Source organism: Stegostoma tigrinum, chromosome 44 (assembly GCF_030684315.1).
Source record: "Stegostoma tigrinum isolate sSteTig4 chromosome 44, sSteTig4.hap1, whole genome shotgun sequence".
In the NCBI taxonomy this organism is placed as follows: domain Eukaryota; kingdom Metazoa; phylum Chordata; class Chondrichthyes; order Orectolobiformes; family Stegostomatidae; genus Stegostoma; species Stegostoma tigrinum.
The window spans coordinates 13,498,438-13,525,141 of NC_081397.1; the positions used below are offsets into that span (position 1 = coordinate 13,498,438).

General features: G+C 45.9%; 2 protein-coding genes and 1 long non-coding RNA gene across 5 annotated transcripts in view; all 3 read right to left on the bottom strand.

The window, feature by feature from the left end:
• Nucleotides 1-26,704, bottom strand: part of LOC132207182 (uncharacterized) — a 245,502-nt gene that overhangs the window by 116,853 nt on the left and 101,945 nt on the right. The gene's annotated exons all lie outside the window — the stretch shown is intronic.
• LOC132207269 (uncharacterized) overlaps nucleotides 1-26,704 on the bottom strand; it is a 176,202-nt gene that overhangs the window by 74,244 nt on the left and 75,254 nt on the right. The gene's annotated exons all lie outside the window — the stretch shown is intronic.
• The window catches only part of LOC132207169 (high affinity immunoglobulin gamma Fc receptor I-like), a 58,142-nt gene that overhangs the window by 24,654 nt on the left and 6,784 nt on the right, over nucleotides 1-26,704 (bottom strand). The window contains exons 1-2 of one of the 3 annotated variants that reach the window (XM_059642359.1): nucleotides 9,261-9,376; nucleotides 2,123-2,256 (exon numbers count right to left, since the gene is read on the bottom strand). In XM_059642359.1, coding sequence (XP_059498342.1) covers nucleotides 2,123-2,153 — 31 coding nt within the window. In that variant the 5' untranslated portion in view covers nucleotides 2,154-2,256; nucleotides 9,261-9,376. Of the gene's footprint in view, nucleotides 1-2,122; nucleotides 2,257-9,260; nucleotides 9,377-26,704 lie in introns of those variants that run through there. The other 2 variants (XM_059642361.1, XM_059642360.1) reach the window with 2 other exon arrangements.

Genomic DNA, 26,704 nt, shown 5'->3' on the forward strand with positions numbered 1-26,704 from the left:
GCAGGGTGTGAGGGATGTGTCGCGGGAAATGCTGGAGATGCAGTCTAGGGTGTTCTCGACCACTGCGGGGGGAATGTTGCGGTCCTTGAAGAATGTGGACATCTGGGATGTGCGGGAGTGGAATGCCTCATCCTGGGAGCAGATGCGGCGGAGGCGGAGGAAATGGGAATGGGGATGGAATTTTTGCAGGGTGGTAGGTCGGAGGAGGTGCATTCTAGGTAGCTGTGGGAGTCAGTGGGCTTGAAGTGGACATCAGTTTCTAGCTGGTTACCTGAGATGGAAACTGAGAGGTCCAGGAAGGTGAGGGATGTGTTGGAGATGTCCCAGGTGAGCTTGAGGTTGGGGTGGAAGGTGTTGGTGAAGTGGATGAACTGTTTGAGCTCCTCTGGGGAGCAAGAGGCAGCGATGATACAGTCATCAATGTAATGGAGGAAGAGGTGTACATCCCCACTTTGTTATCTTGGATTCTCCAGCATCCGCAGTTCCCATGATCATATAACCATTGAATGTGGCTCCCTCATACAGGTCATTAATATATATTGAGAGTGGCTGGGCCCAAGTGCTGCTCCCTGCTGTGTTCCACGCATCACTATTTGCCTCTCAGACAAAGGGTTCCCACCCTGTTTCCTGTCTGTCAACTAATTCTCAGCCCACAACAACATACTGCCCTCAATTCCTTGTGCTTTCACTTTGCACAAGAACCTTCAATCAAAAGTCTTCTGAAAAACCAAAAATACTACACTTACTAGTTCTCGCTTAACTATACTTTGACACTCAGAAAATGCCAGTGGATTTGTTCAGAATCATTTGCCTTTCCTAAGTCCTGATGTGGAGGTGCCATTGTTGGACTGGGGTTGATAAGGTCAGAAATCACTCTAGTCCAACAGGTTTATTTGAAAACACAAGCTTTTGGAATCTCACTTCTTCTTCAGGTGTTAGTGCGAGCGGTGGTATCAGATCCAGAATTTATAGATAAAAGATCAAAGGGTCACACTACTGATGAAGATGCATTAAACAAACCCAAGATGTTATTAAATCTTTAACCAGTTAAAAAGTTTTAATTGGTTAATATGTTAATGTCAATCCCCAAATTTATTTCAAGTCAACTGCCCTGAGGAAACTAAAGGCTTTATCAATGGAAAGAAGAGGTGACATTTGAAGTCAGACAATGCATATTAGGTGGGAGATCTTGTTTAAAATTCATTTCCTTTTCAGTTACACATCAGGTTCAAGTGACTGAACAAAACATAGTGACTGGTCCCTGCGAGATTCCCCAGCATCTCTTTATAACTTTCTCCTCACTGGGCATGAACCCCCGAGTGCACAGCCTGGGCTGGAAAGCCCGAAGTGGGACGCTGGCAGCGGTATGCTGTAGCAGTGGAGAAGGAAAATTTGGAACCTCTTTAAGTTATCTTTATTTTATTCTGTGAATGACACTTATGTATGAGCGACAGCACACACTTTTCACTGCATTTGATATTGAATGCATGCAACAATAAAGGATACTCAATTTTCAAAGGATATTTAGTATTCATTGTCTGCAAGAGGTCAGAATTGTTTGCAATCAATGAGAAACCTGGCAAAGAAAAGCAAAGGGTCTTTCCACAGACATCATTCTCTTTAGCACACCCTCTTTCACACACACATTCTCCCATAGTCTCTCTGTCACACTGTCTCAAACGTGTGCATTTCTTAAGAAGGGTCCAGACCTGAAACGTCAGCTTTCCTGCTTGGCCTGTTGTGTTAATACAGCTCTCCACCTTATTATCTCTGTGCATGAAAGAGAGTGTGTGCATGAGAAAAAGTTTGTGAGAGATTGTGAGAGTGATTGTGAGAGAGAGAGAGAGAGACTTTATGAGACAGAGTGAGAGAGACTGGGTGAGAAAAAAAAGTATGCGTACAAAAGAGAATATGAGAGGAAGAGTATGTGAGGGAGAGACCGTGTGCATTTGTTAGACAATGTGGGAAATGCCAACACACATCTGGAATGCTGTCTGTACACAGCCTGGATGGGAGTGTGTCTGTTCACATTCTGATTGTGCACCAAGCTGAGGGCAGGAGGCGAGTAACAGATTTATCTCTTGCGGCCACTCGGAAATGGATTAACGTTGGAGGTACGTACCGAGCAGCAGGAGAGTGGTGAGGATCTCCATCGCAGCGCCCTGTCTGTTTGGGGTGTGTATTCAGTCAGTGACTCAGTCTGCTGTTTCTTCCTTGTCTGATCCTGCTGGTGGCAGGGGAGCGCAGCCAGGGAGTCTGAGAGAGGTCAAGGTCGGACACAGATGTCAGTCGCCGATACATTTCTACACCCCCCACCCCATTAGCCCCAACACCATCATTCTCCTTCCTAATTAAAAATCTCACCCCACAATACACTCAATGACCCAGCCCTCTGCAGTAAAGGATTCCACAGATCGATTCCCTCCAGAGAGAAGAAACTCTTCTTCATCTCCATCTTCAATGGGTGACCTCCCTTATTCTGAGAAGGTGCCTCTCTTGTCCCAGAGAAGGGGAAACAACCTCTCTCCTTATCTCCCTGTAAAATAACTCTAAGAATTTGCAATAAGAATGCCTCTCATTCTTCCAAACTCCAACGAGGACTGACCCAACCTAATCAACCTCTCCCTCATCAGACAGCGAGACTCACTCTTAAAAATCAAAACAGGAAGATCGATTCTTTCTTCTAGACTCAAGAGAACCAACACATGAAGAAATCATAACTGTGTTACTGAAGTGCATTTTCGCCAAAGCATGTGTGTATGGAATGCTGCCGGTATCAGAACAGTTGTTGATTACTCAACTGAAATACTAACTACTAAAGTTATGCTAATTCTTATTTTCGTTGTATTTTAATAGTGCAGTCAGAGTAAAGTGAGTTTTGATTCGAGCTTTCCAGTGCACCAATCAATCACAGAGTCAGAATGCACAGAAACAGATTCTTTGGTGCAACTTGTCCATGAGCAGGTTTTCCAAACCCAGCTCGTCTCATTTGCCTGTGTTTGGCCCATATCCTTCGAAACCTTTCCAATCTCTCCACTCTATGGGGTCTATAGCCCCCCCTCACCCCGCTCCCCCACACCCTGACTCTCTCTCTCTTTCTCCGCTGTCAAGATGGGAGGAAACCAATATCAACCTCTCGCACAAATCAATAGGAGGTTCGAAAGTGCTCAGATTCCATTCCCCTCCAGGAGAGGTTCGTCAACTCTCTGAGTCAGCTCAGGAGGCCGAGTAATGGAGGCCCAGCTGTGTGATAGGGACAGTAGAAGGTCATTCAGTTCATTGCAGCCACTGTAACCCCCAGGGCTCAATTATCTTACGCCCAATGTCAGATCCCTGGATGGCCCACTCCTGTCCAAATCCTGGCCCAACACCTTTCTCAAATTGAAACAGCCTTCGCCTCACATTCCCAGGCAGTGCACCCCAGACCCCAACTCATTTCTCGATGGAAACAGTTCTTCCTCATTTCACCCGAACTTGCTCCATTTGTAGCTCACGTTAAACTGAGACACTCCCTCCCACCACATTCTTGTTTGTTTTATAAGTAGGTTCAACTTCACAACCACATCCCGCCCCCCCCAACACACACACACCAAACCTCCCGCACCAGTCTGTCCAGCTCCAGTTCTAAGTGCAAATGGGATCCAAGCCACTCCTCCTCATCTCAATTTTCAATCTGCCCAACCTTTTCTCCTAAAACAATGGCCTCTCATTCTCGGTTGTCCCACACAAGGAAACATCCTCTCTCCATCTCCTTTGTGATATTTGTTTTTAGCGTTTTATATCCCTCAGTTAGATTTCCTCTCGTTTTTCGAAACGCCAGGGAGTATAGGCTGAAACTCTCTTTGTAAGACAAACCCGTCATCTCTGTAAACAATCAAGCAAGTCTCCTCTGAACTGCCTCCAATGGCATCCATTCCTCAAACAGGGAGATTGAAACTTTTTATTCTCTTCATTCATATTAGAAAGGTTGAACTAATTATATGGGCAAAATGCTGTTTTACAACCTTGGCAATCCCAAATGGAGTGATCAGTGATTTAGTAGCAGGACACTAGGAGGCTCAGAAGAACACAGAGATCTTGGGGAACTTGTCCATAGATGGTGGCAGGACAGGTTAATAGGGTGGTGAGGGAGGCATATGGGACACTTGCCTTTATAGTCAAGATATAGATTATAGGGACGGGGAGGTGATACTGGAGCGGGACAGGACTTTGGTGAAGCCACAGCTGGAGCTCTGTGCAGCCTCCACGCTTTAGGAAGGATGTGACTGCACTGGAGAGAATGCAGAGGTGACTCTGCAGGACGTTGCCTGTGACAGAGCATTTCAGCGATGAAGAGAAGCTCGATAAGCTCGAGTTGCTTTCTTAGGAGCAGACAAGGCTGAGGTGAGATTTGATAGAGGTGAGTAAGGTTATGAGGGGCATGGACAGTGTGGATAGGAAGCATCTATTCTTTCTTGAGGAGTTAACAGCAAGGGTAAATTACCCAGAGGCTGGTATCCCATCACCAAGTCACCCTTTATTCATGCATCGAAAGCCCTGGACACTGATCCAGCTGACTCAGAGCCAGCTCTTAGATTGAAGAGGATATCTGATACTCCTGTTAAATATTTGTCAGCCAGGACTCCCTGATTGGGGCTGTTATTCTGGTCCAATCAGGGAACTCATTCTCTCAGGTCTACCTGCCTGACATCATCATTGAATCCCTCCCCGTCATGTGCAAGGATATAGGCCATTTTTTAAAAATTGTAGCTCCTCTTGGGGTGTTTTAGCACTGGGTCAGGATCCTCCAACTCTGCCTCTGATACAGGCGGTGTGTAATACACAACAGCTCACCTATTGAATGCAAAGCACGTCAGAAGAAATTCATTTACCTCTTCAGGCAACAAAGATGTTGAGGCAGCAACATCTGTTGTGTTCATCTCAGATTCTAAGGTGTCTTTAACCTCTGACAGAGAGGTTCTGGGACAGTTGGGAAAGCAATTGAGGAGCCAGGCACATTTTGCTCCTGCACTGTCTGCAAGTTTGCAGCTTTCCTGAGGTCTATGTGTTTGTTCAGGGATGTCATACCTACCTGAGCTTTATACTTTACAGGACCTACTGTCACATTAACCATGCATCTTACCATGCAGGCCAATTCCTTTGGTTCCTACACAAAACTTCATCACCTGAGGTAAACTGTCTCTCTTGCTTAGAGGGATCTTGTGTCTAGTATTGGCTTTCCTGATGACATTTCAGCCTCTCCACCAGGTCCGGGAAGATCAGGTTGAATCTGGTGTGGAGTGTTCTCCCAATTGGCAACTCTACTGGAGCTATCCCTGTAGGTGCATGATGTGTGGCTCTATATTCAAATAGGTACCCAGGCTGCCTGGTGTCTCGTGAGGCTGCAGTCTGTTTCTTTAAACCTGCCTTCAAAGTTGAGACTGTTCTTTCTGCTGGATCATTGGATAATGAATGGTGTAGGACTGTCATTGATGAATACCACACAATTTTAGGAAATACTCAATTTCCCAGTTGGTAAACAATGGCCCATTATCATGATCAACACTTCTGGGAGTCTGTACATTGCAAAAGATGCACAGTTTTTCTATCATTACCTCGTGTTTGCCCAATGAACTCTATGTATGTCGAAACAGTTTGCATGGGCATGTACAATGACTAAGAACATTGACAATCTCAGTCCTTTCATGGGCTCAATGTGTAACTGAGTGTGGGGTTTACCTGAACATTCTCACGTATGTGAGGGAGCTCCTGCAGTATGCTTTGTCCTTGTTGGCACTCTGGGCACCCACCCAACTAATGCAGCCATGTTCACATCTAATCTGGTCGCAAGACATAACTTCTCACCAACATCTTCATTTTCAAAACCCCTGGATGACCCTAGTGGAATTCAGCCATACCTGGCAGTAATCTGTACTCAGGACAATCACGCTTGCTCCCCATAATAATATTGGCATCCTCTATTGTGATCTGGTCTCTCTGGGCCCAAAAAGGCTCTGAGGAAGGGTCACCGGACCCGAAATGTTAACTTGAGAAGGTCGTAGTGAACTGTGTTTTTGAAATGTGTGGGTCAATGTGTGTGTGTGAGAGAGAAAAAGAAGAGTGAGATGCTTTCTCAGACCAATCCCTTGAAGAACCATCTCACTGTTTCTCTCTGTCTCTTTCTCAGACACAGACACACACGATTGATGAACGCAGTTCACTACCGCTTTCTCAAGGGCAGCTAAGGATGGGCAATAAATGCTCATGAGCCAACAAAATCCACATTTCACAAACGAATACAAAACAAAAACGCACATACTCATGGAAATACTGCACCACATTGCTTTTTCCAACTGATATATAAATAGAACTCATGGTTCCATTGCACCTTTCTTGCATTGGTCTCTGATGTCCTGCTTAATGGCTGAATATGTTTATAGGAAAGTTAATGGAATGTTAGACGTTGTCTTATTTCAAGTGTATTGGACTTTGGTTATGTTGCAGCTGCAGTACTGTGTGCAGTTTGTCTCCTTATTTCAGGAAAGATGTAATTTCCAGACAGAGAGGGCCACAAAGATTCACCAGACTTGCTCCTGGGACGGCGGCAACATCCCATGAAGAGAGAGTGGACAAACTGGGCTGGCATTAGTCAGGAATTCAATGGGTGAGCAATGTTATTATTAAGAATACTGCCACACAATCCTTAAAGTAGAGGACATGGTAGATAGAGGTTTAATGTTTGCCGGTTGGGGGAAGACTGGAACCAGGTAAGATTTTAAAATAATTCAACTGTGGTCCAAGATAAGGGTTTGTTTTATTTTGCTCAGTGAAGTGTAATCCTTCAGAATTCTGTCCCCACAGGGAACTACAGTTGCTCTATCTCTGTTGACTGCCAATCGTAAACTGGGTTATGGGGATGGAGTGTGTAAAATGCAATGAAGTGCTTGATCAGGCATGATCATATTCAATTGGATGGCAGTATCAAGGGGCTGAAAGGCACATTCCAGTTCTCAAGTTTCTCTGTTGCAAAATTAACACTTCCTGTTTCTTTACCCTCCCAGAAATATTCTCAAGTACTTCCCTTCCCTAATCATGCAATTCTGCTTAGAAATGTGCAATTTATTGACTGGTCAGCACAAAGACCTGTTCTCTGAATATATGCAAAGGCAATGAAATTACAGTGTGAGAGATTAGACCCCAGCTGTGGTTTGTCTCAGGAAGGGACTGAAGATCAGCAACAGCTCAGTCAAGCCTCATCGATAAAGTATGCCCAGTGAAGATATCTGACAAATATGTGCATATAAATGACAGCTTCCACACTGGCCCAGACAAGCAGCATTCACAACTTTTTCATTTCTTGTAAACTCTGACAATGTTGGATACAAAATAAAAACCATAAGAACTGAGGATGCTGTAAATCAGAAAGAAAACCAAAAATTGCTGGTGGAATCCTGAAGACTAGCTTGAAACAGGAATTCTAATTATGAAATATATGAATACTAATATGTAACCTGGCTAACTGATCTCTCCACACCTCGAGCAAGAGACAAATGATCTGATAACATCAAACAGAGAACCATTTTTTTTCAAAATCATAGAAACCCTAAAGTGTGGAAACAGGCCCTTCAGCCCAATAAGTCCACAATGACCCAGACCCATGCCACACAGACCCATCTCGCAATAACCCATGTAATCTAGACATCCCTGAACACCACAGGCAATTTAGCATGGCCAATCCATGTAGCCTGCACATCTTTGGACTGTGGTAGAAACCGGATCACCCAGAGGAGACCGACACAGACACGGGGAAAACATGCAAACTCCACACAGGCAGTCGCCCGAGGCTGGAATTGAACCTGGGTCCCTGGCGCTGTGAGGCTGCAGTGCTAACCACTGAGCCACCGTGCCGCCCCAAATTTGGTGGGCTGATATGTGAAGATGTCATTATATGCAAATACGATTATCCTGTAAGGGATATATCGCAGTTACTGGGTTTAAAGTCTCAAGTAAAACATTTTAAAAAGTGCGCGTTGTCCTTCCCTTCAACAGTAGTAAATTGGCAGATGGATATTGAACTATGTCAGCATTCCAAACATGAGGCTGTAAATGTTTTGATTAGGACTTGTACCTCAGTGATTTTTTTGAATTTCATAAAATGAATGGGACTAGGAGGAGCTCGGCGTAATTATGGAACCAGACCCTGCTCTGTTCAAACTGTTGGCTTTAAAACAAGGAATCATCTTTCATATTAACTAAATATGCATCGATCAGTTTGATATTTTCAAAATTGGTCAATGTTGGTTTATGGGAGATACCTCTTCTGTCTTTCTCCAGGCACATATTTGATTAGCCAGAAAATGTCATATTTCCTCGGTATAACACCAGGTGTGACCAGCTCCTCTGACCAAACAGCAGGCTTGTTACCAGTATCGGAGCAGAAAGCATTTTTTCCCCCACAGTCACTGAGCTGAGACTCGCATTGAGTTTAATTTCCAGAGATATGCAATCAAAGGGTCAAAAAACACCAACAAAATAAAAATGTGTCTTTTTTTCCTCTATTCTCAATGTAAACTATCCTGGTCACAGTGAAGTTCATCTTTGAAAGCCCATTGTCATTTACAATGTTTGAAGAGGGATAGACTGAATCTTCATCACAAATCTACATGCAACAACTGCGCTGAATTCACATTAAGTTAGGGCATTTTTAAAGTTACAGTCAAGGTATACAAACAGATCAAGCTGTTTGGTCGTTACAACGACCATATATGGAGTAGATATTGAGTACAGACACAGACAGAAACCTTTGATGTTATCAGTGGCTGAGGAGAACTAAAGTAATAAAGAGAAGATTACGGAAAATCTCAGCAGGTCTGGCAGCATCTGTGAAGTGAAACCAGAGTTAATGTTTCAGATTCTGTGACCAATCCAGAAAACTGATGATAGCTCAGAAAATCTCATTCTTTTGCACAGAAGGAAGGATGGGAGTAAGGAGAAAATGATAGTTGGGGAGAGAACACAGGAGAGAGGAGAATAGTTGGACAAACAAAGGTATGGATAATGATCTGGTGAGGAGGGGGATGAGCTGTTAATGGAGACTATTAGTCGCATTGGAGCTTAACCCTTCTGAATCAAAATGCACTAATTGAATAACAACAGAATCCAGCAACTCTAATGAAATACAAAACAAGTAATGTACTGAAATGTTACACCATCTGACATTACTATCAGTGAATTTATGTCAGAATTCAGATAAATAATAAACCATTTGAAGAGTTACTTACTGCTTTGATGGAACGGGAGAATCCAGCTAATGTTTACACATAACACTCCTTGTCAAGAAACAGTCCTGAAACTAACAGCCTCTTCAAGTGCCTCGCTCTGCACAGAGTGTGGGAACCACACTGACAAACTCTGCAAGAATCTTCTTTATTTTGACACTTCCCTTTTCTGATTTTTTAAATGATCATTTGAAGAACTTACACTGCAGCAAATGGATTTCTTTTACCATCAAGACACGTGAAAGCAATTTCGCAATTGCCTGGTTCAATGGAACTAAGAGAACACGTGCACTGAAATAAAACCATATTGGCATTTCAGGTGGGCGGGTATCAATGTTTCTTCGAATTAGCATCTCAGTCCTCAGTGTGCGATAGGCAGAACCATGTCTGGAATTTTATTTTTCCCCACAAGTGTGAGGACACCATGCTACATTCCACATGTGTCACTCCTGACAGTGGTAATTCTCACTGGAGGCACAATTAGAATTAGGTTTATAAAGTACAGGAGTACTGTGGAATGTGTACAATGTCACCACACACAGCCCCATCTTAGGGACAAAGTACCTAAATATGAATCTTAGGTATTAAAATAGGTACAAAAATAGAGAAATAAAGAGAAAAGCTGTAAGTTCTATGCTGCACGTCTTCATTGTATAAATTTAGGAAAATCTTGATGCATGGAATAGCCATGATTAAGAGATGGCCTGGTTGGGATTGTCTCTTGCCTTCAGCCGTGGGAGAAAAGAAAAGATTAAAATGCACCAACACAGGCTCCGAGCTTTGAGCGTGTGTTTACAACAGAGAGGTAAAGACATTAGCTGAGCATAGGCGCAGATACAGACACACATACAAATACACAAAAGCAGATATACACACACATACAAACACAGCACTATCGTATCATGCAGCACGGAAAGGATCTTTTGGGTCCCAGCCAGTTTTGCGAATGTCAATGCACTCAAATGGGGAGTGATTCGCTCAGTCCTGCATCTTGTATCAAGTTTCATTTTTTCTCCCTTATTCAATCAATAATCTATGTCAAGTACTTACTGGCAGATGATATTTAAGGTCTGGGTAGCTTTTGACAGCAAAAGCAGAAAGACATTTAACAAGAAAAATCGGAAAGGGGATTATTATCTGCATGGCTGTGAACTGATAGAGGGGAATGTCAAACCAGACTTGCGTGTCTCTTGTACACAAGTTACTGAAACTGTAGATACCACAGTTTAGAGCTGGATGAACACAGCAGGCCAAGCAACATCAGAGGAACAGGAAGGCTGACATTTCGGCCCTAGACCCTTCTTCAGAAAATGTAGTGCCTGGTTTGCTTCAGGATGTGGTCAAGCAGTTTCAAGGCCAAAGAGATTACGAGAGAGTTGCCGTGGGACAGAGATCCACTGAGGTTTTTCTGGAGGGAGGAGGGCGACTTCTTCAAGATAGGCATCCTCAGAAGAGGCTTCACAGTGGAGTTAAAATTGTTCTAGAGATAGGAGGAACTGCAGATGCTGGAGATTCTGAGATACCAAGGTGTAGAGCTGGATGAACACAGCAGGCCAAGCAACATCTTAGGAGCAGGAAGGCTGACGTTTCGGGCCTAGACCCTTCTTCAGAAAAGGGTTTCTGTTACTGAAACTGGACTTTGCAGATGCAGCAGACAATGAAGAAAGCAAACGGTATATTGGCCATCATAGTGAGAGCATTAGAGAACAGGAGCCAGGATATCTTGCTGCAATTGTACAGTCAGAAGTCACACAACACCAGTTTATAGCCAAACAGGTTTATTTGTAATCAGAGATAATGGGAACTGCAGATGGTGGAGATTCCAAGATAATAAAATGTGAGGCTGGATGAACACAGCAGGCCAAGCAGCATCTCAGGAGCACAAAAGCTGACGTTTCGGGCCTAGACCCTTCATCAGAGAGGGGGATGGGGGGAGGGAACTGGAATAAATAGGGAGAGAGGGGGAGGCGGACCGAAGATGGAGAGTAAAGAAGATAGGTGGAGACAAGAGAGTTGCAATGGGAGAGAGATTCCCTGAGGTTGGTCCGGAGGGAGGAGGGTAACTTCTTCAGGTTAGGCATCCCTGGAAGAGGCTTCGCAGTGAGGTTAAAATAGTATCAGAGATAATGGGAACTGCGGATGCTGGAGATTCCAAGATAATAAAATGTGAGGCTGGATGAACACAGCAGGCCAAACAGCATCTCAGGAGCAGAGATAATGGGAACTGCAGATGCTGGAGATTCCAAGATAATAAAATGTGAGGCTGGATGAACACAGCAGGCCAAGCAGCATCTCAGGAGCACAAAAGCTGACGTTTCGGGCCTAGACCCTTCATCAGAGAGGGGGATGGGGGGAGGGAACTGGAATAAATAGGGAGAGAGGGGGAGGCGGACCGAAGATGGAGAGCAAAGAAGATAGGTGGAAAGGGTGTAGGTGGGGAGGTAGGGAGGGGATAGGTCAGTCCAGGGAAGACGGACAGGTCAAGGAGGTGGGATGAGGTTAGTAGGTAGCTGGGGGTGCGGCTTGGGGTGGGAGGAAGGGATGGGTGAGAGGAAGAACCGGTTAGGGAGGCAGAGACAGGTTGGACTGGTTTTGGGATGCAGTGGGTGGGGGGGAAGAGCTGGGCTGGTTGTGTGGTGCAGTGGGGGGAGGGGATGAACTGGGCTGGTTTAGGGATGCAGTGGGGGAAGGGGAGATTTTGAAACTGGTGAAGTCCACATTGATACCATATGGCTGCAGGGTTCCCAGGCGGAATATGAGTTGCTGTTCCTGCAACCTTCGGGTGGCATCATTGTGGCAGTGCAGGAGGCCCATGATGGACATGTCATCAAGAGAATGGGAGGGGGAGTGGAAATGGTTTGCGACTGGGAGGTGCAGTTGTTTGTTGCGAACTGAGCGGAGGTGTTCTGCAAAGCGGTCCCCAAGCCTCCGCTTGGTTTCCCCAATGTAGAGAAAGCCGCACCGGGTACATGCCTGCCTCTTTGTAGGTTACGTGGAACAGTCCATCTTCCGCACCTACACAGGCCCCAAACCCCACCTCTTCCTCCGGTACATTGATGACTGTATCGGCGCCGCCTCTTGCTCCCCAGAGGAGCTCGAACAGTTCATCCACTTCACCAACAGCTTCCACCCCAACCTTCAGTTCACCTGGGCCATCTCCAGCACATCCCTCACCTTCCTGGACCTCTCAGTCTCCATCTCAGGCAACCAGCTTGTAACTGATGTCCATTTCAAGCCCACCGACTCCCACAGCTACCTAGAATACACCTCCTCCCACCCACCCTCCTGCAAAAACTCCATCCCCTATTCCCAATTCCTCCGCCTCCGCCGCATCTGCTCCCACGATAAGACATTCCATTCCCGCACATCCCAGATGTCCAAGTTCTTTAAGGACCGCAACTTCCCCCCCACGGTGATTGAGAACGCCCTTGACCGCGTCTCCCGCATTTCCCGCGACACATCCCTCACACCCCGCCCCCGCCACAACCGCCCCAAGAGGATCCCCCTCGTTCTCACACACCACCCTACCAACCTCCGGATACAACGCATTATCCTCCGACACTTCCGCCATTTACAATCCGACCCCACCACCCAAGACATTTTTCCATCCCCACCCCTGTCTGCTTTCCGGAGAGACCACTCTCTCCGTGACTCCCTTGTTCGCTCCACACTGCCCTCCAACCCCACCACACCCGGCACCTTCCCCTGCAACCGCAGGAAATGCTACACTTGTCCCCACACCTCCTCCCTCACCCCCATCCCAGGCCCCAAGATGACTTTCCACATTAAGCAGAGGTTCACCTGCACATCTGCCAATGTGGTATACTGCATCCACTGTACCCGGTGCGGCTTTCTCTACATTGGGGAAACCAAGCGGAGGCTTGGGGACCGCTTTGCAGAACACCTCCGCTCAGTTCACAACAAACAACTGCACCTCCCAGTCGCAAACCATTTCCACTCCCCCTCCCATTCTCTTGATGACATGTCCATCATGGGCCTCCTGCACTGCCACAATGATGCCACCCGAAGGTTGCAGGAACAGCAACTCATATTCCGCCTGGGAACCCTGCAGCCATATGGTATCAATGTGGACTTCACCAGTTTCAAAATCTCCCCTTCCCCCACTGCATCCCTAAACCAGCCCAGTTCGTCCCCTCCCCCCACTGCACCACACAACCAGCCCAGCTCTTCCCCCCCACCCACTGCATCCCAAAACCAGTCCAACCTGTCTCTGCCTCCCTAACCGGTTCTTCCTCTCACCCATCCCTTCCTCCCACCCCAAGCCGCACCCCCAGCTACCTACTGACCTCATCCCACCTCCTTGACCTGTCCGTCTTCCCTGGACTGACCTATCCCCTCCCTACCTCCCCACCTACACCCTTTCCACCTATCTTCTTTGCTCTCCATCTTCGGTCCGCCTCCCCCTCTCTCCCTATTTATTCCAGTTCCCTCCCCCCATCCCCCTCTCTGATGAAGGGTCTAGGCCCGAAACGTCAGCTTTTGTGCTCCTGAGATGCTGCTTGGCCTGCTGTGTTCATCCAGCCTCACATTTTATTATCTTAGCATCTCAGGAGCACTGAGATGCTGCTTGGCCTGCTGTGTTCATCCAGCCTCACATTTTATTATCTTGGAATCTCCAGCATCCGCAGTTCCCATTATCTCTGATACTATTTTAACCTCACTGCGAAGCCTCTTCCAGGGATGCCTAACCTGAAGAAGTTACCCTCCTCCCTCCGGACCAACCTCAGGGAATCTCTCTCCCATTGCAACTCTCTTGTCTCCACCTATCTACTTTACTGTCCATCTTCGGTCCGCCTCCCCCTCTCTCCCTATTTATTCCAGTTCCCTCCCCCCATCCCCCTCTCTGATGAAGGGCCTAGGCCCGAAACGTCAGCTTTTGTGCTCCTGAGATGCTGCTTGGCCTGCTGTGTTCAACCAGCCTCACATTTTATTATTTGTAATCATAAGCTCTCAGCGTGCTGCTGTTTTGTCAAGTGAAGTGGCAAAGGAGCATTTGCCTGATAAGGGCTCAGCTCCAAAACCTATTGAATGGGCAGGGCAGACTTTAGGGGTTTAGTGGTCTACTCCTGCTCCTACCTTCTGAGATCCTATAATTTTTCTTTGTCAAAGTAATCCGGGTATTAATAACACCAATTTCCATTTGCAAAAATGTCTCTCAGTGTTTCAGGATAAATTTCATGCACCCTCAAAGACATTTCTCATGAATTCTTGAGGGCAATTCTGAAGATGAACAATATTGATCCTGGATGGGATGAGAATCATGATTGTTTAGCAAATGGATTATGGCTTGCAGAGGTGTTGCAATTGAGAATGCAGCCATTAATGCTGATTAACTTCAAACAGCAGATATTGTTGCAGTTTCACACAACACTAACCGGTCAGGGTGTTGCTCTGGGAAGAGCACAATCTCAGGATAAAGGGATGCTAATTACAGACTGAGAGGAGGAAGAATTCCTTCTCTCAGAGGGTTGAGCGTCTTTGGAACTGCTTGCCACAGAGAGCTGTGGGGGCAGAGTCCTTGTGTATATTGAAGGCTGAGACAGGATTATGGGCATCACTGGCGAGGCCACAATTTCCTGCCCATCCCTAAATGCGCAGTTCAGAGTCAAACATAAAGGGGCTCCTTGTGACACAGTGATAAGTTTTCTACCTCAGAACCAGAAGGCCTGGGTTCAAGCCCCACTGCTCCAGAGGTGTGTAACCTCTGAACAGTTTGACTAGAAATTCCATGAGAATTGCATGCCCTGAGGAATATATAGGCCTGACAAGGTAGGGACAGGTATCGTAGCTGATAAGGTGACACTGAAACAGCTGATTTGTTTCTTCTCTTCTCCAATAATCAACAACAGCATCATGAGACATTTAATTCTCGATTTTTTCTATTGACTTCAAATTCCACCATTGGCCATGGGCAGGATTTGAACTGAGGTCCCTAGAATAAGAGATAGTTTGTGGGTTAATAACCCAGCAATAAGGACATTAGGTCATTGTGATAACCCTTCTAAGGCTCATGCAAAGTTACTAATCTCATGGAGATCACTGCGAGTGGGTTGTTTAGCAACAGGCAATGGCTTGTCCATTGAGAACTCATTGCCTGAGTGCTTTATAATGCAGTATGGGCCTGCAGAGCTGGCCACCACGGGGTGTGGCTAGCCCAAGTACACCATGAGGAGTGGCTCCCTATTTTGGTGTTCAACAACAAATGATGGTCTCGTTCCAAAATTTGTTCATGTGTTATTAAAGCCAGTGGTGCCATCATTGTCTCACACGTCTATAGGAAAATGATTATCACTGAAATGTATTCCTGCATTCAGAATTCTGTCCCTCTTTGGTTTGCTGCACTTTTCCAAATTATGCGCTCATTTCACTTGTTGTTTCTGTATTTATCGTCAAAGCCCAGTTCATGGGAATGAAAGAACATGGGGTTTCAAAGACTAATCTTGAGGATCCAATTTAAATTTGTATGGTATGCATTGTACATGAGAAACAATTTCGTGAAATGTGTTTTTGCCAATGAAAATTGTAACGCTGTATTGAATAAGTGCCCTGGTTTGCTCTCTACAGAAGCATTCTATCCAAACTCAGTGCGGCCATAGTGGGGATAATGTGTATAACCCATCGATATTGAGTCCTGAAGGCTGCTGGGTCCCCAAGAGGGAGATGAGATGCCATTCTCCAGCTTGCTCTGAGCTTTGCTGGAACACTGCAGCAAGACCCCAAGGTGAAAATGTGGGTTGGAGTGGAACGTAGTGCGATGTTAAAGGGACACAAGACTGGAAGCTCAGGATCATTTTTACAGACAAAATATCAGCATTCCTCAAAGCAGACACCCAGTCTGTGTTTCATCTCCCCGGTGTGAAGGAGACCCGGCTGTGAGCACTGAAGACAGTTGAGGTGTAGTGCAGCGAGATCACTGCTTCACCCGGCAGATGTGACTGAGCCCTTGGATAGTGAGTGGGGAGGAGGTAAGTGGGCAAGAGTTCCACAACATAATATCCGGTTAGCGACAGCAGCTTTTGTTTTAAACCACAGGTGGAAGTTCAAGTGGCCCAGGAACACACTATTCCAATCCCCAAACACATCACAATTCACCTTACTGTACAGAGCAGCCTGACTAACCCGCAAGCTTATGTGGCCCATTTTGGATACACCATTCCCCCTCCGCCAGAATATTTCCCTTCCCTACTCAAAGCAGTCGAGGTGTCCCAGAAGCACTTTTACACACAAGAACAGAAACCTGGGGAAGTAGGGAAAGGAATAACAGAACTAACAGCACAGCTCAATCTGATAAGAGTTTGGTTTTACTTCCTGCCTTTGGTTGAGGTCAAACAGAGGAGCTGTACTCAATCATTGCGCAGAGCACCGTTTGCCGTTGTGGTGAATCAGCGATTTTCTGAGATCTTCAAAACTAACGTCCTGCATCTGACACCTTTCAATGATTCACACTATTTGTCGTCGCTCTATTCGTCCATCCATTCATTTATCAATTTATCTTCACATGGCTCATTTCTTCAGGTTACATTCCAAGAATTAAATAAGCTGCTAATGCTGCTTTTTTCTGCACCAAGAGTTGAATAAAAATACATTGAAGCTGCCACTTACAGAAACACAAACCTGCCCGATATTCTTACTGGACATACTTGCTTCGATACAACAGAGAACAGCACAGCAAAGGAACAGGATCTTTGGCCCACAATGCTGTGCCAAACTTGATGCCAAATTGAACTAATCCCTTCTTCCTAGTACATAGTCTATATCCCTTGCATATTTGTGTGTTTATCTAAAAGCCCCTTAAATACCCTTCTGACTGTCAACCTACTGTATCTATGCCTCTCATCATTTTATAAAGCTCTGTGAGGTCTGCCATCAGCCTCTGCCGCTCCAGAGGAAACAACCCTATTTGGCCCATTGAGATAACAAGGTGTAGAGCTGGATGAACACAGCAGGCCAAGCAACATCCGAGGAGCAGGAAGGCTGTCTTCTTCAGAGAAAGGGTCTAGGCCCGAAACATCAGGCTTCCTGCTCCTCCGATGCTGCTTGGCCTGCTGTGTTCATCCAGCTCTACACCTGTTATCTCAGATTCTCCAGCATCTGCAGTTCCTACTATCTCTGAACCTATTCTTTCCAGCCTCTTCTTCTACCCTCTATTCCAGACAGCACCTTCTGCACCCTCTGCAAAATTTCTGCATCCTTCCTGCCGTGTAATGGCCAGAACTGAAGAAAATACTCTGAAGAGCGGCCTAACCGAAGCCTTATAAGGCTGCTACAACATCACTTCCTGACACTTGCACTCGATGCCTGATCAATAAAGTTGAGCACACCCTATCCACATGTGGGCCCACTTTCAGGAAGCTATGGGCTGGGACCCCAAGATACCTCTGGAAATCAATGCAATTAAGGGTCTTGCCATTAACTGTATATTTTCCTTGAAGAAATGATCTCCCAAAATGCAACAAATCTGCAACTGGTTCATCTCCCAATTTACCACACACTGTCCACAACTCCTCTGATCTTTGTGCTGTCTGTAAAAGTACTAACCCACATATCTAGTTTTCATCAAAGTCATTTTTAAAAATTAGAAACAGCAGAGATCCCAACATGAATCCCTGAGAAACACTGATCCACCACAATCCTCTGTCGGCTATGGGCAAGCCAATTCTGGATCCAAATGGAAGTCACCGTTGATCCCATGCATCTTATTCTTCTCGATGGGCCAAACATGAGGGGCTTGTCGATAGCCAAACTGAAATTCACTGCTCTGTCTTCAAACGCACCCTCATCGCCTTGTCAATTAAGTTAGGATGACATGACCTGCCCCACACAATACCATGCTGACTGTCCCTAATTAGGTTATGCTTTTCCAAAAGTGCATAAATCCTATCCCTAAGAATTCTCTCCAATAGTTTCCCAACTATTGTTGTGAGATTCATCAGTCTAAAATTTCCTGGATTATCCCTGTTCCCCTTCTTGAACAGATGGATGACATTATCTTCTCGCCAGTCGGCAGGGACCTCTCCATTGGCTACAGAGGATAAAATAATCTTGGTCAAGGCCCCATCAATCTCCTCTTGTGCTTCTCTCAATAACCTGCGGTAGATCGCAATGGGCTTTGGAGACTTCTCCACCTTAATACTCTTCAAGAGATCTAGAACCACTTCATTCTTGACCTCAAAATGCCCCAGCATATTAGCATGCCCTACACGAATCACACTATTATCCAAGTCCTTCTCTGTGGGGAATACTGACACAACGTACTCATTTAGGATCCTGCCCATAACTGCTGCCTCCAAACACAAGTTCCCTCCTTTTCCCTTGAGTGATCCTATTTTAATGTATGTATAAAATGCCTTTGGATTCTCTTTAACTCTATTTGCAAAGGGCATTTCATGGCCCCGCATTGCTCTCCAAATTTACTGCTTCAGTTCTTTCCTGCTAACCTCATATTCCTCACAGGCCCTGTGTGATTCCAACTCACTAAATCTTACATATACTTCCTTTTCCTTTTCGACTCACAAACCTCTCCTGCCATGCAAGGATCCCACATGTTGCCATCCTCATCCTTCCTTGTCCTTCCTCCTCACTGGAACATGCTAATTCTGAACTCTGTTCAGATGGCATTTCAACAATTCCCACATGTCGAATGTGGACTTGCCAGATAACAGCAACTGCAGATGCTGGAGAATCTGAGATAACAAAGTGTAGAGCTGGATGAATACAGCAGGCCAAGCAGCATCTTTGGAGCACCAAATCTGATGTTTCCGGCCTAGACCCTTCATCAGAAATAAGGGAGGGGGAGAGGGTTGTGAAATAAATAGGGAGAGGTGGGAGGTGGATTGAAGATGGATCGAGGAGAAGATGGGTGGAGAGGAGACAGACAAGTTAAAGGGGCGGGGATGGAGCCAGTAGAGGTGAGAGTAGGTGAGGAGGTAGGGAGGGGACGGGTCAAGGGGCCGGGCTGTGGTTAGTAGGAAGGAAATGGGGGTGTGGCTTGAGGTGAGAGGAGAGGACAGGTGAAAGTAAGAACAGGTTAGGGAAGTGGGGATGAGCTGGGCTGGTTTTGTGATGCAATAGGGGGATGGGAGGCTTTGAAGCTTGTGAAATCCACATTGATAACATTGGGCTGCAGGGTTCCCAAGTGGAATACGAGTTGCTGTTCCTGCAACCATTGGGCAGCGTCGTTGTGGCCCTGAAGGAGGCCCAAGATGGACATGACATCTGTGGAATGGGAGGGGAGTTGACATGGTTCACGACTGGGAGGTGCAGTTGTTTATTGTGAACTGAGTGTAGGTGTTCTGCAAAGTGGTCGGTTACTTCAATGTACAGGAAGCCACAGTGGGTGCAGTGGATGCAGTATACCACATTGGCAGATGTGCAGGTGAACATCTGCTTGATATGGAAAGTCATCTTGGGGCCTGGGATGGGGGTGTGGGAGGAGGTGTGGGGGCAAGTGTAGCACTTCCTGCAGTTGCAGGGAAAAGTGCTGGGTGTGGTGGGGTTAGAGATAGTGTGGAGCGGACAAGCTAGTCACGGAGGGAGTGGTGCCTCCGGAAAGCAGACAAGGGTGGGGATGGAAAAATGGCTTTGCTGGTGGGTTGGGATTGCAGATGGCGTACGTGTCAGAGGGTGATGCGTTGGATCCGGAGGTTGGTGGGCACGTGAGGGTGAGGGGCACTCTCTTTTGGTGGTTATTGCGGGGACGGGGTGAGTTGCGGGAAATGCGGAGACACGGTCGAGGGCATTCTTGACCACTGCGGAGGGTGGGGGTTGCGGTGGGGAAGTTGTGGTCCTTGAAAAACGAGGACATCTGAGATGTACGGGAGTGGAATGCCTCATCCTGGGAGCAGATGCAGCAGAGGTGAAGGAATTGCGAATAGGGGATGGTATTTTTGTAGGAAGGTGGGTGGGAGGAAGTGTATTCTAGGTAGCTGTGGGAGTCAGTGGGCTTGAAATTTTTGTTGGTTTCTAGGTGGTTGTCTGAGATAGAGGCAGAGGTGTCCAGGAAGGTGAGGGAGATGGTAGAGATGGTCCAGGTGCAACGGGGCTCCAGCCTAATACTGATGGGAAATTACAATGTAGGAGTGTTCCTATTTATCTGCTGCCCCGGTCTTCCACATGGAAGTGGCTGTGGCTTTGGAAGGTGCTGTGAATCGGAGCCTTGATGAATTTCAATGGCACATAGCCCTGACTTGGTGCATCAGTGGTGAAGGGACTCTGCTCATCTCAAAGTATCCACCCCTCAGTACTGAACCACTGACAGTGCGGCACTCACTCAGTACTCAATGCCCTACCTCAGATCAATCTCTTTCTTTCTCTCGACCTCCCTTCACTGTCACCCTCCCTCACTCACTCCAGTTCAGTCTCGACCACTTTTTAGCCTCTCCATCGTGACCTGACGTTTCTTTTTCTACCCTTTGTGTCACATTTGATTTCCCATACAATACTCACATTCCAGCTCTGAGCAGTAGGCAGAGGAGAACAGCCCCAGGAACATATTCCTGCTCCCTGTCTCACAATCACCAACAAAATGAGATTCTGACCTCCCTGCACCAGTTACATCAACTTGAGAATTTCACTAACCGGTGATTTAACATCAGCTTTAAGGCTCTGGCTTGACCTGTCTTTTACCTGAGCAGGCTGTGGTTGATTGGGACAGCGTACAGGGAGCTTTACTTTCAGGTTGAAACAGTAGGGGGTTCTTTGCTTTCACTTTAAGAGAGGAACTTTACTTTGGATCTAGCACTGCACTGTCCCTGATCTTGGGGTGTTTCATGGGGACAGTGTGGAGACAGATTTCAGCTGGAAAGAGCAAAGGCAGCTTTATTTTCAGTTTAAAAGAATAGAGAAAGCTTTACGGTATATCTAATTTTATTCTCTCCCTGTCCGGGGGCGAGGGGTTGTTGATGGGGATACTGTCCAGGGAGCCTTACTTTCAGTTTAAAAGAGTAGAGGTAGCATGACTTTCAGTTCATAGAAGCAGAGAAAACTAATCCCATGCTAGATTTGTCCTGTGAGTGTTTGACGGACCATGTAGAAAGAGGTCTATTTTCCATTTGCTTTTATATTAAAAGAGTAGAGAAGTCTCCATTCTGTATCTGATCCCGTGCCATACCTGTCCTGAGAATACTCAATGCAGAGAGTTTAAGAGATAGCTGGGCATGTTAAACTAGTGGCTTAATATTCCCACTCGCCCATGTGCCTGTGGGATGTAGTGATTGTGTTTGAGAAGGAGTTGGAATAAATGCTTGTTGGATTCTTCAATACCACTCTTCTCCCAGTTTTTTATCTAAGGTGTGATAAACACCATCAGATGAACATCCTGTAGGAGGAAATCTCACTCCTCTAGGTAAAGAGGTTCATTTTAATCACCAAGAGTGGCTGGCAGCCGCATTACTGATCAAGCTGGTCGGCTCCGAAAAGGCACAGCTGCTACAATGTGTCTGCCCAAGTAATAAGGGAAGAACCAGCAAGAGGGGGAAAAAAAACTTACTTGACTTCATCCTCACTAATCTGCAGGCTGTAGATACTGTCACAAACAAATGTATCAGTAAAAGTGACCACTGCACAGTCCTTGTGGAGATAAAACCCCACCTCCACATTGAGAATAACCTCCATTTTGTTGCATGGCACTGTTGTTGTGCAAAATGGGACAGACTTCAAACAGATCTAGCAACTCAAGGCTGGACTTCCCTGGGGTGCTGGAGGCCATGTCCAGCAGAATTGTACTCCAGCACAATCTGCAACTTTATAGCCCAGCATATTCACCACTTAACCGTTACCATCAGGCCAGGGCATTAATCCTAGTTCAATGGAGAATGCAGGAGGGCATGTCAGGAGCAGCACCAGGCATACCTAAAGAGGGGTCAACCTGGGAAGTGAGTTCCTCAGAGCAATGTCCTCGGCCCAACCATCTTCCGCTGTTTCATCAATGACCTCCCCTCTACTTTAATGTCAGAAGTGAAGGCGTTTGGTCATGTTTGCACAATGTTCAGCATCATTCATAATTCCCCAGACAGTGAAGCAGTCTGTGTCCAAATGCAACAAGGCCTGGGCAATTTTCAGGCTTGGGCGGAAAAGTGGCAAGTAACATTTGTCCCACACAAATGCCAGACATAGTGGTCTCAAATAAGAGACCATCTAACATTTAATGGCGTTACTACCACTGAACCCACACAATCAAAATACTGTGGAGATTATTAACCAGAAACTGTGGCTGTGAGAGCAGGCTACGAATGTTCGCAGTGTGTCGTTCACATCCTGATTCTCCAAAGTCTTTCCAGTGTTTATCAAGTCAGGTGTGTGAAGGAATATTCCTCACATGCCTGGATGTGTGCAGCTCCAAGAACGTTCAAGAAGCTTGATACCCTCAAGGACAAAGCAGTTTGCTTGACCGGCACCGCATTCACAAACATCCACTCCCTCTACCACCTATCCTCAATAGAAGCACGGTGGACTATCTGTGAGATGCACTGCAGAAATTCAAAGGCTCCTTTATACAGCACTTTATAATCCACAACCACTTGCATTTAAAAGCTCAAGGATAGCAGGCACATGGTAACATCACATCTGTAAGTTTCCCCTCCAAGTCACTCATTGTCTTACTTGGAAATATATCGCCGTTACTTCAGTGTCACTGGTTAAAAGTCCTGGAGTTCTCTTCCTTAAAAGCATTTTGAGTCTTCATAGAGCACACAGACTGCAGCAGTTCAAGAAGGCAGCTCACCACCACTTTCCCAAGGAACAATGAGAAAAGGACAACAAATCCTGGCCTAGCCCACATCCCATGAGTGTTTTTTTCTTCATGAAACCTTTCAAACCTCTCAATTAGTTCCAAGCTATAACTCACTCTGGATATCTATCACTCTACCTGCGATCCAACCAGAATGTCTCCATTTAATTGCAGTGTGACTTGTTCTGCTTAGTTTAACCTGGGCTCACCATGACTCTGCCTAGTTTACTCAGTTTTCTGGGAGTTGGCAGCCTGCCCTGCACTGTCTTGCTATTCAGGGCACTATGTAGAGCTCTATAATAGATGAGCTGCAAAGCTCGGAGATGCTGAGGGATCTGCGTGCTCGAGTGCATGAATCACACAAGGTTCGTCATTGTTTGTGTCTGTGTGTGCGGTTGATTTCGTGTGAAACCTCCCTGAACAGTGGACGGTGCGTTTCATTGTTCAGGCCCACAGATGTGATGTGGTGAAAGGTTAAAGCCAGTGGGGTTAGATTCTTAATGAGTTGTGAGTGAGTTTCTGTTTACTGCTTATGGTTTCAAAGCTTTAATATACCTCTAAACTTGACATGCACTTTGCCAAATTAGGTGTTTGCAATTTCACCTCAGCAACTAACTAGTGCCCTGAGAATGGTCATCCCATCACCCCCCCAACACCCAGGTCACAGTATTGATCCAGTGCCACTCCCCAGTCTCGCCAGAGCTCAGTGAGTGAGTGTGCATGGCAAATGTGAGAGGCCAGGCAGGCAAGAAAAATGAATAATAAGGCACACATACACACTGTTTCAAAAACAGTGAGGCCAAAAATAAGCAGAAGTTGAAAGGCACACGGGTCAATCTCTGTCAGAGGTTTGTGAAGAATAGTTTCCAGAACAATGACTATTGAACAATTGATGTCAGGATGCTTGGATTTTACAATTTTGTGTAAATCATTTTAAAGACCATAAGGTGTAGAAGGAGAAGTAGGCCACTCAACCCGTCGAGTCTGCTCTGCTGTTCAGTGAGATTATGCCTGATCTGATTATCTTCAACTCCAGTATCCTGCCCTTTTTCCCATATCACTTGGTTTCCATTACTAATTTGACATCTATCACATCTTTGAACATACGTAATAACCCAGCCTCAAAAGCCCTCGAAGTAAAGAATTCCACAGATACACTCCCTTCAGAGAGAAGAGATTCCTCCTGATCTGTATCTTAAGTGGACAATCCGTTATTCTGAGATGATACCCTCTGGTGCTAAAGTCTTCCCACAATGGGAAACAGCTTCTCCACATCCAGCTTGTCAAGTTCCTCCAAGAAACTTCTATGTTTCAATGAGGTTACGTCTCCTTCTTTGAAACTAAATGAATGCAGGCCCAAGCTCCACGACTTCTCCTCATCAGACAATCCCTCCATACCTGAGATCAGCCTTGGAAGCCTTCTCTGACTGCCTCCAATGCCAATATATCTTTCCTTAGATAAAGAGCTGAAAACTAGAAAACTATTCACTGTTGTCCAGCTGCGATCTGACTATCCTCTTGTATAGGTTCAGCAGAACCTCCTCACTTTGATACTTTATCCTGTTTTGTTTTGATGGTGGTTGGCTGGTAGCATTTAGAGTGAGAGATTCTTTTACCTGCAAAGCAAGGGCTGCTGTTGGGTGAGTTTTTGGCTGCGACTTTTCCGGTACTGTGGTGCTTGATCCCCAGCTGGTGGAGACAGGCTTGTAGTTCACTAGCAAACCTCTGCCACTAGCCCTTACCAGGGTTGCACTCGATATTTAACCACTTGTATTTTATATATTCCTGGGAAGATAAGACATAAACTTTAGGAGAGGTCTTTCTGTTAAAGGGTAAGCGGGGGGTGGGGACGGTGAGGGGAGCGGGTGACATAGTCAGCTCCTTTATGATAATTTTCTGTCACATTTCTCTCTCTCTCTCATTTGAAATTTTGCTGACATATTGCAGGCGTCACAGCATTGTTTCAGGCAGGGGTCATAATTTCAGGAGGGAAAATGAGGGAGGTCAGAAAATAGCTCACGTTTAACAACAAAAAAATGAAAGGCAAACAAACAAAGAAATTTTACAGCTGACCTTAGAGAGACTTCAATATTGGAAATACTCACAGCTGGGAGTGTCAGCATTTCACAGCATTGATCAGCTAAATGTTTGTTGAATCTGTTTTTTTAAAAATCTATTGTAATGAGCAGGGTGAGATTTTTCATGTTTTACTGAGATCACTCTCTTGTTTTAAAAAAATAAACAACAGGTATTAAGTTATCCTAGAGCAGTAAGACTGCGCTATTTTTTGGGTTGTCGATGAAGACACAGAGATGGCCTTTAGTAGAGTGATGTGCTCTTCCTGCCTGATGTGGGACATTCAGGAAAAATTCAGTGGTACTGGTGATAATGTCTGCAGGAAGTGCAAATCCTATTGGATCACATAGAGTAGCAGTTAGAAGTAATGAGGAATTTGCAGGAGCCAGGGGTGTGATGAATGGAAGTATCAAGAAGGTAGAAAAATTCCAGATACCATTAGGTAGATGGGTTACCTCTAGGAAAGGTAGGAGGGAAGGCCGGTAATTCAGGAGTCTCCTGTGGCTATCTCAATATCAAATAAGTTTGCTGTTTCGGAAAATATAGTGGGTGATGGACTCTCAGGGGAATACAGCATTAACAGCCATATTTCTGAGGCTGAGGCTGGCTCTGATGAAATGGGGGTGGGGGGAAATCACATTTCAAGTGATCAATTGTGACAGGGGACTTTCTGGTCAGAGGCACAGATAATCACTTCTGCGGCCAACAGTGAGACATCAGAATGGTGTGTGGCCTCCCTGTTGTGAAGATCAAGGATATCTTGGAGAGGGTGCAGAATATTCCCAAAGAGGAGAGCGATCAGCAGGAGGTCGCTGTACATATAACATAGAACACAGAAAAGTACAGCACAGTACAGGCCCTTCAGCCCATGATGTTGTGCCGTGGAATAATCCTAATCCAAAAATAAAATAACCTAACCTATATTCCCCTCAATTCACTGCTGTCCATGTGCATGTCCAGCAGTCGCTTAAATGTCACTAATGACTCTGCTTCCACGACTACCACTGGCAAAGCATTCCATGCGCTCACAACTCTCTGGGTGAAGAACCTCCCTCTGTCGTCTCCTCTATACCTTCCTCCTAACACCTTAAAACTATGACCCCTCGTGGCAGTCAATCCTGCCCTGGGGAAAGGTCTCCGGCTATTGACTCTATCCATGTCTCTCATTACCTTGTACACCTCGATCAGGCCACCTCTCTTCCTCCTTCTCTCCAGAGAGAAAAGTCCGAGCTCAGTCAACCTCTCCTCGTAAGACAAGCCCTCCAGTCCAGCAGCATCCTGGTAAACCTCCTTCGCACCCTCTCCAAAGCCTCCACATCTTTCCTATAATAGGGCGACCAGAACTGGACACAATATTCCACGTGTGGTCTCACCAGGGTCTTGTACACAGCAGCAAAACCTCATGGCTCGTAAACTCGATCCCGCTGCTAATGAAAGCCAAAACACCATATGCTTTCTTAACAACCTTATCCACTTGGGTGGCAACTTTGAGGGAGCTATGCACTTGAACACCAAGATCCCGCTGTTTCTCCACACTGCCAAGAATCCTGCCTTTAATCCTATATTCAGCATTTAAATTCGGCCTTCCAAAATGCATCACTTACCATTTATCCAGGTTGAACTC